This window comes from Lampetra planeri, chromosome 47, assembly GCF_965212315.1.
Source record: "Lampetra planeri chromosome 47, kcLamPlan1.2.h2, whole genome shotgun sequence".
In the NCBI taxonomy this organism is placed as follows: Eukaryota; Metazoa; Chordata; class Hyperoartia; order Petromyzontiformes; family Petromyzontidae; genus Lampetra; species Lampetra planeri.
Window position 1 is genome coordinate 2077297 of NC_136153.1, and position 14480 is coordinate 2091776.

The 14480-nt window shown below is 48.6% G+C and overlaps 1 protein-coding gene across 1 annotated transcript in view; it reads left to right on the forward strand.

The window, feature by feature from the left end:
* Window positions 1–14480, forward strand: part of ARFGEF3 (ARFGEF family member 3) — a 104931-nt gene that overhangs the window by 36315 nt on the left and 54136 nt on the right. Inside the window, 8 exon segments of the mRNA XM_078615416.1 lie at window positions 958–1360; window positions 2380–2486; window positions 2734–3133; window positions 7398–7583; window positions 9710–10220; window positions 11686–11852; window positions 12727–12892; window positions 14029–14145. Coding sequence (XP_078471542.1) covers window positions 958–1360; window positions 2380–2486; window positions 2734–3133; window positions 7398–7583; window positions 9710–10220; window positions 11686–11852; window positions 12727–12892; window positions 14029–14145 — 2057 coding nt within the window.

Consider the following 14480-nt stretch of genomic DNA (forward strand, 5'->3'; position numbering starts at 1 on the left):
GACTTATAACGCATTGATTCACTTCAACGTTATTTTGAAAAGTATAAACAAAAGAAGGCAGTGGTTTGAGCAGCGTGTGTGATGACGATGACACGCTAGGCCAGGGCACCGTGAAAGCGGGCGCCCAGGCCTCGGTGTTTACGTCGCCGCCATACTCTGTGCACCAACAGTGGGCAACCTGCGGCATCTGTGCCGCATGCGTCCCGTGCCGCACCTCGTGGTAGCCTGGTCTCAGTGTGTCTAGGGTGAAGCGTGGGGTCGTGATTAGTGTTTCGCACCTCCGATTAGCACGGTTGGCTACGTAAGTTGCGAAATAAGTTCTACATACACACATACATACAGCACGTTTGGCTATGTAAGTTGCGAAATAAGTTCTACATACATACACACATACATACAGCATGGTTGTCTACGTACGGTACGAAAGAAGTTCAACATACGGAATTCACAAGGACGATGTCAAGCTTGTGGCCCACTGGGGTGAAGGAGGGCTGCTCCTGTCACCCACCGACTAATCTGAGTCGCCCTCCGCTGCTGTACTCTCTGTTACCCTCTCTAAATACAATCTCCGCTGCCATGTCTTGTGAGTACTCTGCTTTAACTAATATATTTAAAATTGTTATTTAATATCGTATCCTAAATGTATATTATTTAGTCAATGGTAAAACAGGTTTCGGTTTACGTTGCTTCGCCTAAGATTGCTTTTTCCCGGGACGCATTTCCTATGTAAATATAGGACTTGCTGCAAAGGGCATTATTATTGCTAGTAGCACTTTATGGGAAATTGACAGTGACTGTTCCTTAAAGACTGGCGTAGAAATATGGAATTTCCATTCTCACAGCGAGCAGTGCATGTTCAAGCACCCTACATCCAGCGGGGAGTAGACAATGGCTAATGACTATGAAGATGAATAATTAATATCTATGGACCTTGCGCATCGTGTCTCATCCCCACAGGAAGCAGCTGTGCCCCACTCTCGTGGTGCTGCTAGGAAACCCCATGCAGGACCGGGTGGTCGCCTCCTCCCACAATGCCTTGCAGCAGTCGGACGCAACGGGGGCGGCCGAAGCGTTTGTCGGGGGCGGCGGAAGCGGGTTCGTGGGGGGCGTCGCGGTCACGGGGGGCCCCATTCCGCTGGCGGTGACGGTCAGTGACCAGGGAAGGGGCTCGGGCTGCTGCTGGACGGCGCCGGCACTGCTGGCCCCCGTGGTGCGCACGGTGTGCAGCCTGGCGGCCGAGCTGGTGCGGCTGGTGGGTGCGCTCGAGTCCCTGCGGCCCGTGCTGCAGTCGCTCTACCACCGCATGTTGCTCTACCCGCCCCCGCAGCACCGCATCGAGGCGCTCAAGGTCCTGCGCGAGGTGCGGTCCCCCGGCGCGTGCATAGCGGTGCTCACACGGCTTAGTGTGTGTGTGTGCATGTTGGACTTCTTTCACACTGTACATAGCCAACCGTGTTGTATTATGTGTATGTATGTTGAACTTCTTTCGCACCATACCTAGCTAACCGTGCTCTGTGTATGTATGTATGTTGAACTTCTTTCGCACCGTACGTAGCCAATTCTAAAGAAATTAGTTTTCAATCTAGATGATTTAAAAGTGCATAGCTCCCGTGGCTTCCTTTTAACGGAACGAAGAGCATTCCAGATGGTTGCAGAAGCGCATCTGAAAGCGCGCGATGCGGTGACCGTCTTTGTTCAATGGTTAGCCAAAAGCCGCTGCTGTGAGGATGATTGGAGTTCATTGGTGGAGGAAGCGACGCTCACAACAACGAGCTGAGCCCCAGGCGGCTAAAACGCAGCAAGTTGATACAGTGGGGAGTGCAGGTGGTGCTAGTGTCGCGTGGCGAGGGGATGGTGGGCGCTCTGGGTATCGGGAGCTTGAGCTTATGCAATATGGTGTTACAAGTTTAAGGGACAGGTGTCTGGGCATTTGGAGTGTGACTTCCGAGCTCTGGTGTCACACACTTTGAGAGTCGGGTGTGCGTGAAGCAGCAGTGTCTGAGTACGTCGTGTAGAGGAGGAGCTGTGGCGCAGTGGTTTGCACGCTGCAGTGCGATCTGCCACGGCTGATAGCGACGAGTGGTATCTGACCGGTTCCTGGGCTCAATATCATCACCGACCCGTGGTGAAGTATGATTGAACAGACATCACGTCCAACACGGTGCAGCGGGGGGGGGGGGGGAGGGGGCCTACATCCAGCAGTCGTTTGACAAAGGGCTGTGAATGTTCGTGGAGTAATGCGCAGACACGCCGTAGTGTGTAGGTGACAGGTGTATGACGCAGGAGAAATGTCTATTGCTCGGCGTCTCGGAGAGCTGGCTTGTGCTGTGCCTTGTACTCACTGCTCACTGCTGCTGTGCGATGGGGCTCCCCGTGCAGAGTTTGTCGAGCCCCCAGCGGCTGTTTGAGCTGGCGGCCCCAACCGTGCCGGATGGGGTCACTCGCCGGAGACTCAAGCGCAAGACCCACCTAGACCTGCTCAAGCTGTGAGTGACAGGCACATGGGGCGCGCTCGCGATTTATATACTCTCTTAGGCTGGCAGCTGACAGAGCGGTCTATGCAGAAGTGTATATACATGAGGAAACCGACAGGACCATTCTCTTGTGGGATCAATAGACAACGATAATCTGACAAACTGGCATCTCATGTACTGTTTAGACGTAGACAAGCAGCCCAGTCGCTCTCCGTGGACACCGAACTGACCGCCCGTCTGTCCCCGCGTGCCCCCGCAGCATAATGGATGGGGTGAGCGAGGCGTGCGTGAAGGGCGGCGTGGAGAGCGGCTGCGCCGCCGTCTCCTGCGTCTGGGCGCTGTTGGGCTCCCTCGACTCGCTGAGCCGCGGGCAGGGCCTCTGCGCAGACCGGGCCGCCTTCCTGCTGGCTCAGCGCGAGCAGCTTAGCGACGGCTGCCCAGATGCAGGCACGGCCGCGAGAGGAGGAGGAGGAGGCGGGAATGGCAGCGGCGGCAGCGGCGGCAGCAGCGGAGGCAGCGCGTCCGAGCTGCGGCTGAGCCGGCTCTACGCCTCCGAGTTCCCGTCGCCGTCGGAGCCGTGTGATGAGCGCGCTGAGCGCAGCCCCGACATCAGTATCAGCGTGGCACGCGACACGAGCGACGAGGCCCTCGGCGAGCAGGTACCGGCACCATGCCACCGGGGGCCAGCAGAATAACCACCACGCCGCTGTCGCTGCGGCGGCTGCTCACTTGTGACGAAGTCGTTATTGTCGTGATCACAACCACTGCTTGTTTGCTGTCATCGACTAAAATTAGTCTGTACAGTCGTAATGTCTGAAGCCTTACTAATACAGTGAGTAATACCCCCATAAACGTCTCCCCTTTTGCAAACACGTCATCACTTTGTTATGAATACCACTACCCGATTTGCATCATTTCAACCCACACTTACGTCACTGACAGCATCGTCCATCCTTTCTCGTCATCCTTCACCTCCACCACCCACTTACTACTACTACCCTGTAAATCGCTTAGATTTACGTTGCTTCGATATTCGTCGTCACACCTTTCAGGGCCGCATCCCCGACGTAAACCAGGGTATTACCAGATTAAATAATAATTCAGATTGTGCTATGGGCACACACACCCATAGCACCACCCGCTTGGGTGTGTGTGTGTGTTTGTACCATGGCCCACATCCTGAATTAAACTCAGCATTGAGAATAAGTAAGCCACAATATACCCAAATTGAACAAACACGTGACACGACCAGCAGTGAACTTGTGACCCCGAGTCGTTCTGCGATTCATTTTCTCAGCGGCCTCCTGATGGAGAGAAATATTGTGAAATTATGAGGTAATTTTTATTAAGTAATTTTGCCATAATTGAGGTTTTTGTATTAGATCGCGTGAATATATAAATGTGTCATTAATACCCTCCACCACCCGACACAGCCAACTAATAACGGTTGTCACGTAAACAGAACATGCCAATTCGTCACTAGTACAGCACACCGGTGTGTTGGAGAGCCAAGCCACAACATTTACAAATTGAGTACGACGTTTTGCCAGTAATTACAACTAGCTTCATCAGGCGACAGCCAGATTTGTGGAGAAGTCTTACTGTTTAGTTCCTTATATAGAGGCGTAGATGCGTTGACCACCTTTCTGCGCTCTTGCACAATGATGGGGGGTGGGGAGGCGGGATTACTGAGTCAACGTACATTATGCGTGTGCATTATGTGAGCCCTTTGAACATGACCTTCCTGTCTATTGTGTTTATTACAATACCCCTACCAAAGGTAATCCCTATTGAAGAACGCTGCCCTTTGTATGCATGCATTTAAATAATTTATTATTTGATGATTCGCTTCCACGCAGCACGAAGACGGAAGCTATCCAAACGGTTAAAGTTATTTTGATTTCTTTCAATTTCGATAGATTATCTAATTAGTCTTGGCCAGTAGTAGCTAGTTTTGCACAAAACTTCAACATTATCAGAATCAATTGATTTAGATAATGAGTGGCACGCGTGTTTTGCTTCTGCTGACAGTTGTATTTGGGAGTATTTAATATTTCTCTGATGTTCTTTTAGTCTCGTGCTGATCATTCGTCCTATTTGCCCAACATAACATTTACCACACGTGCAGTTAATCCTGTACACACCTTCTGTTGATCAAGTTCATTTATTAGGTATAGCCCTGTGAGACATTCGGCTCTTGAATCGGGTGCAACCGCAACAAGCAAAAAACAAAAACATGAACAAAAAACATCTTAAAGTAAATATGTGACTGAGTGCAAACAGAAAATCCAAAAAAAGAAAAAGCACCGTACACCAACATTGCGTGCAAAATTCCCAGTGGGATGCAAGTCAAACAACAACAACCACAAGACAACTTAGATAAAGGCCACCAGTCTAACTCTGTAGCTGCGGTAATACATCTTTTGTACCAGATATTAAATTCTGTATTTTATGTATCCTGCCAAATCTGACTCGGATGTTTTGTTTTTCCAAACATCTGGCTAGTTTATCAGTTACTCCTGCAATGTACGGTATTTTGATCTTTTAATTACTTGGGCAGTTTCAATGCTATAATAATAGGTTTTTTACATTTTTTTCTGGCAACAAAACTGAAACTTGTTTTACGAGGAATCATGTTTGCATTAACCACAATACCTGCAGTCAGAATGCAAACAAAAAACACACTGATAATGTATACATTGTCCTTGAAATTGATTGGTCCACACCAGACAGCTTTCCTTAGAGCCTAGTCTCATATGGTGTTCGACCAGAAGACGCCAAAAGGCGCACAACTCAAAGACAACGCACTATCAGAGTAATGAGGGCTCAGGGTAAGTATTTACATCATGAGGTCCCCTTTGCCAGTAGCAAAATATAATAATAGGTCTTTTTACCCTTTTTTCTGTCAACAAAACTGAAACCTTTTTTAATGCATACATTATCAGTGTGGTTTTTTTTACATTCTGACTGCAGGTATTGTGGTTAATGCAAACATGATTCCTTGTAAAAAAAGGTTTCAGTTTTGTTGGCAAGAAAAAGGGTAAAAAAAAATATTATTATATTTTGCTAATGGCAAAGGAGGCCTCATGATGAAGTTTCAATGCTCTTGTTATTTGATTTGGGTTTGGTATTCAATGCCCTCTTGATTTGTGCATCATTGTAACCGTTCATTTGCAGCGCTTCTTTAACATGTTGAATTTCACTTCTCAGACTGTCACCATCTAACACTTTCTTTGCTCGTTGAATGAGCGTCTTGATTAGAGCAGATTTCTGTGCGGGGTTATTGTGTGACTGTGTTTTCTTTCGGTAAGCACTCTGTGTTATTTTACCATTTCTACCCCGTCCGAGCAGAATATCCAGAAATGGTAGAGTTCTGTCAGCTTCCACTTCCATGGTCAACTGGGTGGAATGGTTTTGCGAGTTGAGATGATTTAGAAATGCGTTCAGTGTATCTTTGCCATGTGGCCAGACCACCAATGTGTCATCCACTTATCTAAACCAAGCAAATGGTTTTAGTGTGCTTGAAGCTATTGCTTTTGTTTCACAATCTTCCATGTACAAATTCGCTATCACAGGAGACAAAGGAGAGCCCATTGCTGCTCCTTCCTTTTGTTTATAGAAGTCACCTTGCCACAAGAAGTAGGTGTTCTTTAGACAGTGTTCAGCTGGTCTTGGGATGTCTTTGGCTAAACCGTTGTTCGTTACCAGAGTGTCAAGTAATTTAATTGACTCGTTGACCGGAACCCTCGTGAACAGAGAGGTCACATCAAAACTTACGAAAATATCATTAGGATTAAGCTTAATATCTTTAATTATATTTACGAGATGTTCAGAGTTTTTGATGAACGAAGAGGTCCTACCGATGTAGGGCTGTATTTGTTTCGTTACGTATTGTGCTAATTTGTACGTGGCAGAGCCTATTGTATTAACCATGGGTCTTAATGGGACATCAGGTTTGTGAATTTTTGGTAGCCCATAAAGTCTTGTTGGTTTTGATGCCCTTGGTTTGATCAGGTCTTCCTTTGGAATTGATGACTTGGCAATTATTTCCATTGTTTTACATTCCAAGGTACTGGTTGAGTCTCGTTTAATTTTAAGGTAGGTACCTTCATCAAGTAAATCCTTGATTTTATTACCATAGTCCTCATGGGGCATCACAACAATCGATCGGCCCTTATCAGCAGCAAAAATTTGAATATATTTATTTGCTCTCAATTCTCTTAAGGCTTTTGCTTCACTGAAGTTAATATTTGTTTTTTCCACTTTGCTGTTCTCAATAATTTTGGCACGAGGTTGCTCCTTCAATTTAGGAAGAGCAAAATGACACAAACTCTCTGCTGAAGCCCTCTCCTCTCTCGTGGCTTGGATATCTCAACATTGGCATTTAGCCCAAGGGCATACTGCCATACGCAAGCATTTTTTTTTATTGTGTAATTGCTTTTGCCAAGTTACTAATGCTTCCCTAAGCCCATCGTAATTATCCATTTAAGGTCGATAAATGAGTACCACGTTGTTGGAAGCCGACAGTGGATTTATTAACACTGCTCATTTAAGTAGTGCAACACTTTCACTCGATTGATGTAGTTATAATGATAATCTCCATCCAGGGAAGCCTCGCTGCTGCCTCAATACATTTTCAAGAGGTTCATGATTTTGGACATTTGGTTATTTAGAAACGTGCGTTTAGAGTATTTGGCTGTTATAAATTTTCACAAGGTAAGCCACTCCATTGGGCTATCATTTGTGGCCAGGTCGCTTCTAAAAAAGAGCGACACAGCTCAGTAGGCCTTACCTGGTGAAATAAAAAATAGTTTAGTAATTACTTAATGCATGTCAGAGAAAACCCAGCGGGCCTGGAGAAACCCACACACGCACACACACGAGGGGATGACACTCGACTCTTCCTTTGCCCTTGTGCTACAGGAGCGTGAGACCCCAAGCGAGGATGCCGCCAGCCTCGACAGAGAAGGACACACAGGGGTCGGCGGTGGCGGTGGTGGCGGGGGAGGGGGAGCAGGAGGAGGGGGTGGGGGCAGCATTATCAGTGGGAGCTGTGGGGCCGAGTCGAGGCTGGAGGAGCGCGGACACAGCATCCACCTGCCCACTGAGGTCACAGACTACTATCTGACACGTTGATGCCGCTGGTGGTAGTGATAGTGATTTTGTGATGGTGGTGGTTATTGCAGTGCTGTTGGTTGTGATGCTGTTGGTGATGATGGTGTTATTGGAGAGTAGCAGTGTAGCGGTTAGCGCACTGCGCCACGAACCCGGCGACTCGCGCTCACGGTCAACACCAGTGACGATTATCTGAACTCGTCCTGGACCTCCCCAAGGTCGACTCAGCCTCAAATGAGTAAGTTCTTGGTGCTGTGTGTAAACATCGCCGCTGGGGAGGGAGACCAAGGCAGCTGGGAGTGGTGCTGGCCACCCATTCGCTCATGTGCTGTGCCGGCCTTCATAGGTGCTCATTAACAGCACCTGCTCCTTTAGTCTGTCAAGGCTACACGGGCAATCCTTTTTATTGTTATTAAGGATGGTCGTGATGTTGGTGGTGGTGATGGCATTGATGGTGTGGTTGTGGCAATGGTGACTGTGGTGGTGTTGGTGACAGTGATGGTGGTATTGGCATGAGTGGTGGTGGTGGTGATTAATGCAGGAATTCAGATTCAAATCTCACAGTTGCACCTTGGGCAGACCTCGCAGGAATCGCATTTTTCCATGGAAGATTCCCATGTATAAAAAAACCCATTAGATTCAATTTCATTCTTACAGGGTTAGCTTGAATGTGCTTACAGGAATCACCATTGGACGATTCCTTGGCATCTAATGTCTCGTCTTTTGGGGCCATTCTCCGACGTGATACGACATCAGTGCTCTCTGTACGAGTTAATAACAGACATATTCTTGTCTTTTGACAAGATGGTAATGGCACATAATAGTACACATTCATGAACTTTTTTTTGTCCAATTATAATTATATCCACATTGTGCTCGCATGAAATGAAGATATTTCCATGAAAAACTCATGCAGTGAGCGGTGCACTAACTTGTATCGAGGAATGACCCTAGGAAGATTGAATCAAAGAACTACTTCTGACGTCACCTCGGGCGGCCTCGTCATGAACACATGGGGCACACCCACACATGGTGTTTGTCACATCTCAATCAAACCACACGTTTTCATTCTCATAGATAGAAAATGCCGAAGTGAAAAGGAAAATTTAACGTGACAGTTTTTTTTCTGCGGTCATCTGTGACCGGGCTGAGACCATCAACTTGCTTTCCAGTAAACCCTTGTTAATTTGACACGTTATGGAGCTCTGGACCGAATTATCCAATATTCCGAATTATGTACAATGGTACTCCCCAGTGCCTTCTGCCCCCCCCAAAAAAATCTAAATTTGTTTCCCAAATTCTTCACACACCATACACATTGACACACCTGCATCAATTCAATAAAAAAATGTTGATTAGTCTCACAGACTAAGGGATTTATACTTCGGTCCCTTTCTATTACGACTTGATGTAGGTGATGACGACATTAATGAGAGGGTTGGCTTGCACAGACGCGACAGGTCTGCACTAACGCTCACCACGCGCCCCGCCACTAGACGGAGTCATTGTTTTGGTCGTGGCGCGCGGTGTTGCTCCACGTGCTATGCCGAAATTGGGCTATTTGGTATGGTAATTCGGCTCATGGACAATTACTAATATACAGCATATGCCGAAAGTGCAGCTGTGCCGAATTCTCCACAATTACGACTGATCAAATACTGAAATAACGAGGTTTTACTGTACTTGAGAAGCTGGCTAATTCACAGACAGCTGAAACTCTTGCTTTGAACCAAGGGTCTTCCGACAGATTTATCTCCCGGGTCACACAGCCCAAGCTGCTCAACAGCATTGATGCTATGGATAGCCTCGTTTACTACTGACTCAGGAGCGTCGATAACATTTCTTCCAATTTGTGACAGTCACTGCCAATTCGAAATGTTAACTCATCAGCAACACTAGCAGCAAAATCACATTTGGTACCTTTCAGGATCAAGACCCCAGAGCGCTCGTGACTTAATTATTATAATTTTTTATGAATTACGGTTGCTGAGCATAGACACGGAGGCCGAAAATGCGCAGCCTGCGCAGTGTGTAACCGCAATGCCGCTCCGACAGCCCGAATGCAAACACAAAAACCACGGTGCAAACCAGCGTCTACCTCGCCCTCCCTGACCTTGCAGGTGATCAGCAACCTACTGTCGGTGAGCTCGCGCCTGCGCTGCGTGCCGGCCTCCGTCTCGGGCATGGGCGGCGTGGCGTGCGGCCACGACGACCACGACCTGTGCCGCGCCGAGCTGGACTCGTGCGACCGCTACTCCATGCTGGTGGAGCGCGACTCGGCTCGCTCCGACCTCTCCGAGCTCGGCTCGTCCGAGAACATTTCCCTCGCCGACGACGACGGCACGGCCGGATCCGCCGGCTCTTGCGCGGTGGCCGGCGGCGGCTGCGGCGGGGGCGGCATCGGCAGCGCAGGAGGGTTAGGAGGAGCCGGCGGCGGCGGCGGTGGCGGCTCTCACCACACGCACCACGGGCGGCTGTCGCAGAAGCTGCTGCGCGACATGGAGGCGGAGTGCGAGAACGCGCGTCTCTTCGTGCACGCGCTCGCCTCGGTGCTGCCCCGCATGCTGCAGGCCGCCAGCGCAGAGGACATCGACCAGCAGCTGCAGACGCTGGCATCGAACTTCACCACCGGTGGGCGCTGTGGACTCCGTAGGCACAGGGCGAGGTTGGGGATGGGGAAAATGACGAACTTAATTGTAAGAATAGGTTTTACCCTTTCTGGCAATAAACAGGTGTTAAGATGTTAAAACCTTCACCGCCGGTGGGCGCTGTGGACTCCGTAGGCACGGGGCGAGGTTGGGGATGGGGAAAATGACGAACTTAATTGTAAGAATAGGTTTTACCCTTTCTGGCAATAAAACAGGTGTTAAAATGTTAAAACCTTTTGCAAGGAATCATGTCTGTATTAACCACTTATAATTGTTGTGAAGATGCAAACAAAAAACATGCTCTGGTAGTATATGCATTGTCTTTGAAACTGATTGGTCCACACCAGAGACAGCTTTCCTTAGAGCCTAGTCGCAAACAGCGTTAGACGAGGGGACGCCAAAAGGCGAACAGCACAAAGACAACGCCACTGTCAGGACATTGAGAGCTCGGGAAGTCCCATGAACTTAATTGTGTGAACGATCAAGTTTGGAATTTAATTAAGGGCCACGTTCGTTTGCTGTGCACAGTGTTGGAGGTTTGTACCGTTGTGGATAGGGTTTAGGGTTTCCGCCTTTGAGGTACAAAAAAACACCCGACATGGGAATAATATCTCACAATTACAATGAATGTTGAACTTCTTTCGCACCATACGTAGCCAACTGTGCTAATCGGAGGTGTGGGGGAAGGACAACAAATTGCATATAAATTCATTCTTTTGAGTGATTCGTGATTATGCAGCTGACAAAAACTAGGACTTTTAAGGTTTTGAGAAGACTACAGAGTTTTTCCAGGACAGGTGCGTCAACACAACGCCTGGGCAAACCAGGCCCCTGATTATGGGTGATCTTGGCACATTTTCACCACAAAAAATCTGACAAGTTACCTATTGTCAGGATGACAATCTGGCCCTCTAAGTCTCTGTCAAATGTTTTGGGACTGAGGATTATTTGGCCATACTTCACCACAATGGTCAGCGCGGGTTGATGAAGTTGGAGGAAATAAACGATGTACAGTATTGTGCTGCCCTCTACTGTTCACAACGGCTGCTGCACGTTTGTTTTGCTTGTTCACCTCTACAAGTATGATCCAGACCCAATTGTGCTCAGCTTGCTAGGCCTGAGGGGATCGGATACATTCTGGGTTATTTGGACATATAAATTATTTAACTTATAATTGTCTGTAATGGGCGTCAGCAACCAAACTTGCCATTTTTTTCGAATTCGGTAAAAACTATTTCAAGTGCCGCAATGCACACGAATAGCGTCAGGAAGCAGTCCTTAAAGAGCAGCGCTTGGCTCCGGAGTCACAGATTGACGACCGCTGGTAGTGAGGAAGCCGCTGAGAAAACGACGTGAAAATTGCACTGCGCCGTCATCGCAACTCGCAGCTTTGTGACCGCCGTCGCCCGTGCCAACCCCCCACCCCACCGTGGTGGCCCATGGCTCAGGGATGCTGGCGTCGTCGAGGAGCCGGGCGGGCCGCTCCGCGCCCAACCACCTGCTCCTGAACGGGGACAGCCTCTACGCGCTGTCTCTGCTCACCCTGCTGCTCAACCTCAAGCTCGTCCACGCCGAGTATTACCGCGGACGGTGCGCGCGTGCACCCGTCTCTCAGGTGGGCCACTATCCCCCCCATCGCACCCCCCCCCCCATCCTCACCTGCCTCCACCCTACGCTGCAGGGAATGCTGCCATCGAATGCGGCGGAGATGTTTCAACGGGAGCTTGTGGGACTCGTTTAGGTCGGGCTCAGAGGAACGATGATGAGCTTGGGTTGGTCCCCCAACTCGGGATTGATCTCACGACTTCTCGATTGCGAGTTGGGCACGATGACCACGATATCAAAGTTGAAAGATTGCATTTGTCAATGAGACAAGTGCTTTGGTTAATTATACATACATTATTTCATGTCAATCCCTTATCACTGCCTACCCTATTCCAGACCAATTCAGACCTTATTGGTCACCCCGTGCCCTTATAAATCTCAACGTTCATCCTACAAAGTCCCATCAAGAGGGAGAAACACAACACAAATAAACAAAATAAATTTTACTCAATTCCCCTTTACAAGAATACGGGTAAACCGTATGGGTTTACAGGTATGATAAATATTTCTGTGCAGATGTACGTACACATCCGCCTTCCAACGTATCCTACACCATTTGCAATGTTATCGATCTACTCATCTTGTTCATTTTTATTTACATTGCCAAAACTTAACTGATGACCTATTCACTAGCCCTGTAGGTCACCTGGATAAATATCCAAACTAACTTCTCAGTTATATATCTACCTGCCCACATACTCATCTACCTACCCATCTACCCACCTAGCTAACCTACCTACCTTACCCATCTATATACCTACCTACTCACCTATTTACCCAGTCACCTACCTACCCACCTAGTTGCTCACCCACCCTTCAGCATGCATGCCCGGTTACCCCCTTGCCCTCTGACCTATGCATTTCCGAATGTTTCCCCGCGGCAGAGGGAGTTTGCCCAGCAGCTGCAGTGCAGCGGAATCATGCTGGTGCTGTCCAACACGTGGCTGGAGGAAGTTTACAACCAGGTGCGGCAGAGGAACCTTCTGGGCGAGGCGGGCTACCGGAGCAGCACGCAGGAGAACGCGTCCGCCCTCGTCACCATGCTCACCGGTGCGGGCGCCGGCGCGGACAGGAAGCCTGCACCATTGCAGTCCTAGTAGATTTTATTGAAACCGGATCAACAGTTATGACAGGGCACGTAAACATGCATATGCATGTGTGTGTGTGTTGAACTTCTTTTGTGGGGAGCGATAGTGTAGCAGTTAGCACGCTGCTCTATGAAACCGGCGACCAGAGTTCAATTCCCGCTCACGGCCAACGCCAGTAACAATTATCTGAACCGGTTCTGAGCCTCCCCTTTGTCGACTCGACCTCAAATGAATACCTGGTACGATGTTTAAACATCGCCAATGGGGAGACAAAGGCGGCCGGGCATGGTGTTGGCCACCCACCCCCTCGTGTGCCGTGCTGGACTGAATAGGTGCTGCTCGCTAACAGCACTTCGCCAAACAATCTGTTAAGGCTATACGGGGGCATCTTTGTCTTTTTGAACTTCCTTCGCACCGTACGTAGCCAACTGTTCTAATCAGAGGTGCGGAGGAAGGACAACAAACTCGACACATAAAAATCAGTTCAGGGATTGCGCTCTCTGGGTAGTCCTATCTCCCCAAACAGGGACTAGTTCAGGTGTACCGGGTTCCTTTTCTAACCAAAGCAGGGGGGCGTAGGGACAGGTGGAAGAAGGGGGGCAGTGGCTGGTTGAGTAGAGCTTCCTCGATTCAGACACAATTAAACCAAAACAAAAACACCCATAAAGGAATCCGATGTGATATGGTTACCACCTGTTGTTTGACATGATTCCTGCTGTGTCTCAAGGTATCATTTCCGACATGAAACCCTGGACCACTCTTGCAAACGACATGTTCCATCCCGAGGGATTTTCCAGGCGAAATATATTCAGAATAAAACAATTTATCTACATCTTGCGAGCTTCAGTTTCCAGCACGTGGAGTGAAATTGTGCCGGACGCTGCGCAGTACAACCCAAAATAACATTGGACAGCATTACAGCACAAACCTCAAAAAACGAATATGCAGTCAAAACAAACGGCTCTCACCTTGCAGCTACGCACCGAGACTTAAATGAGTTTCAAGCTTGAACCTTTTCGATTGCCCTCTCGAACCGCAACATATGAACAGTGACCGGCTGGCATTGCCTCGAAGAGTGTTTGTTGCTGTTCATTGCAGATCTGGACGGACTTGGGAGCAACTTGATCGGAGGACAAATGGTGTTCGAGGTGTCGGGTCACTCTCCCCTGGCCTGCAACCGCTACGCCGAGGCTCAGTGTGACTCCGTCTCAGCTGGTAACGATTTCATAGCATTGGACGCAGCACACTGACATGACAAACCTCGATAAACACTTGCGTAAGCCACACACACACAGTCTAGTGATGTAACAGTCCATCTAGCACCTGCGTATAAGCTGATTGTATTACTCCATTTCTGTGGTGGATGTCCATTCGGGCAATGGTTCCCTCCTTTGGTTTCCACTCTTATCATTAGTTTCACTCTCTGCCCATGATCTTTTCTAGCAACATGTCCTGTCAAAACACACTTAGTATTTTTGACAGTCTATCTGCGTATGTTCCCTGTTCTATGTGTTCATATTCATTTTCTCGCATCGAAAATGCATTTAGAA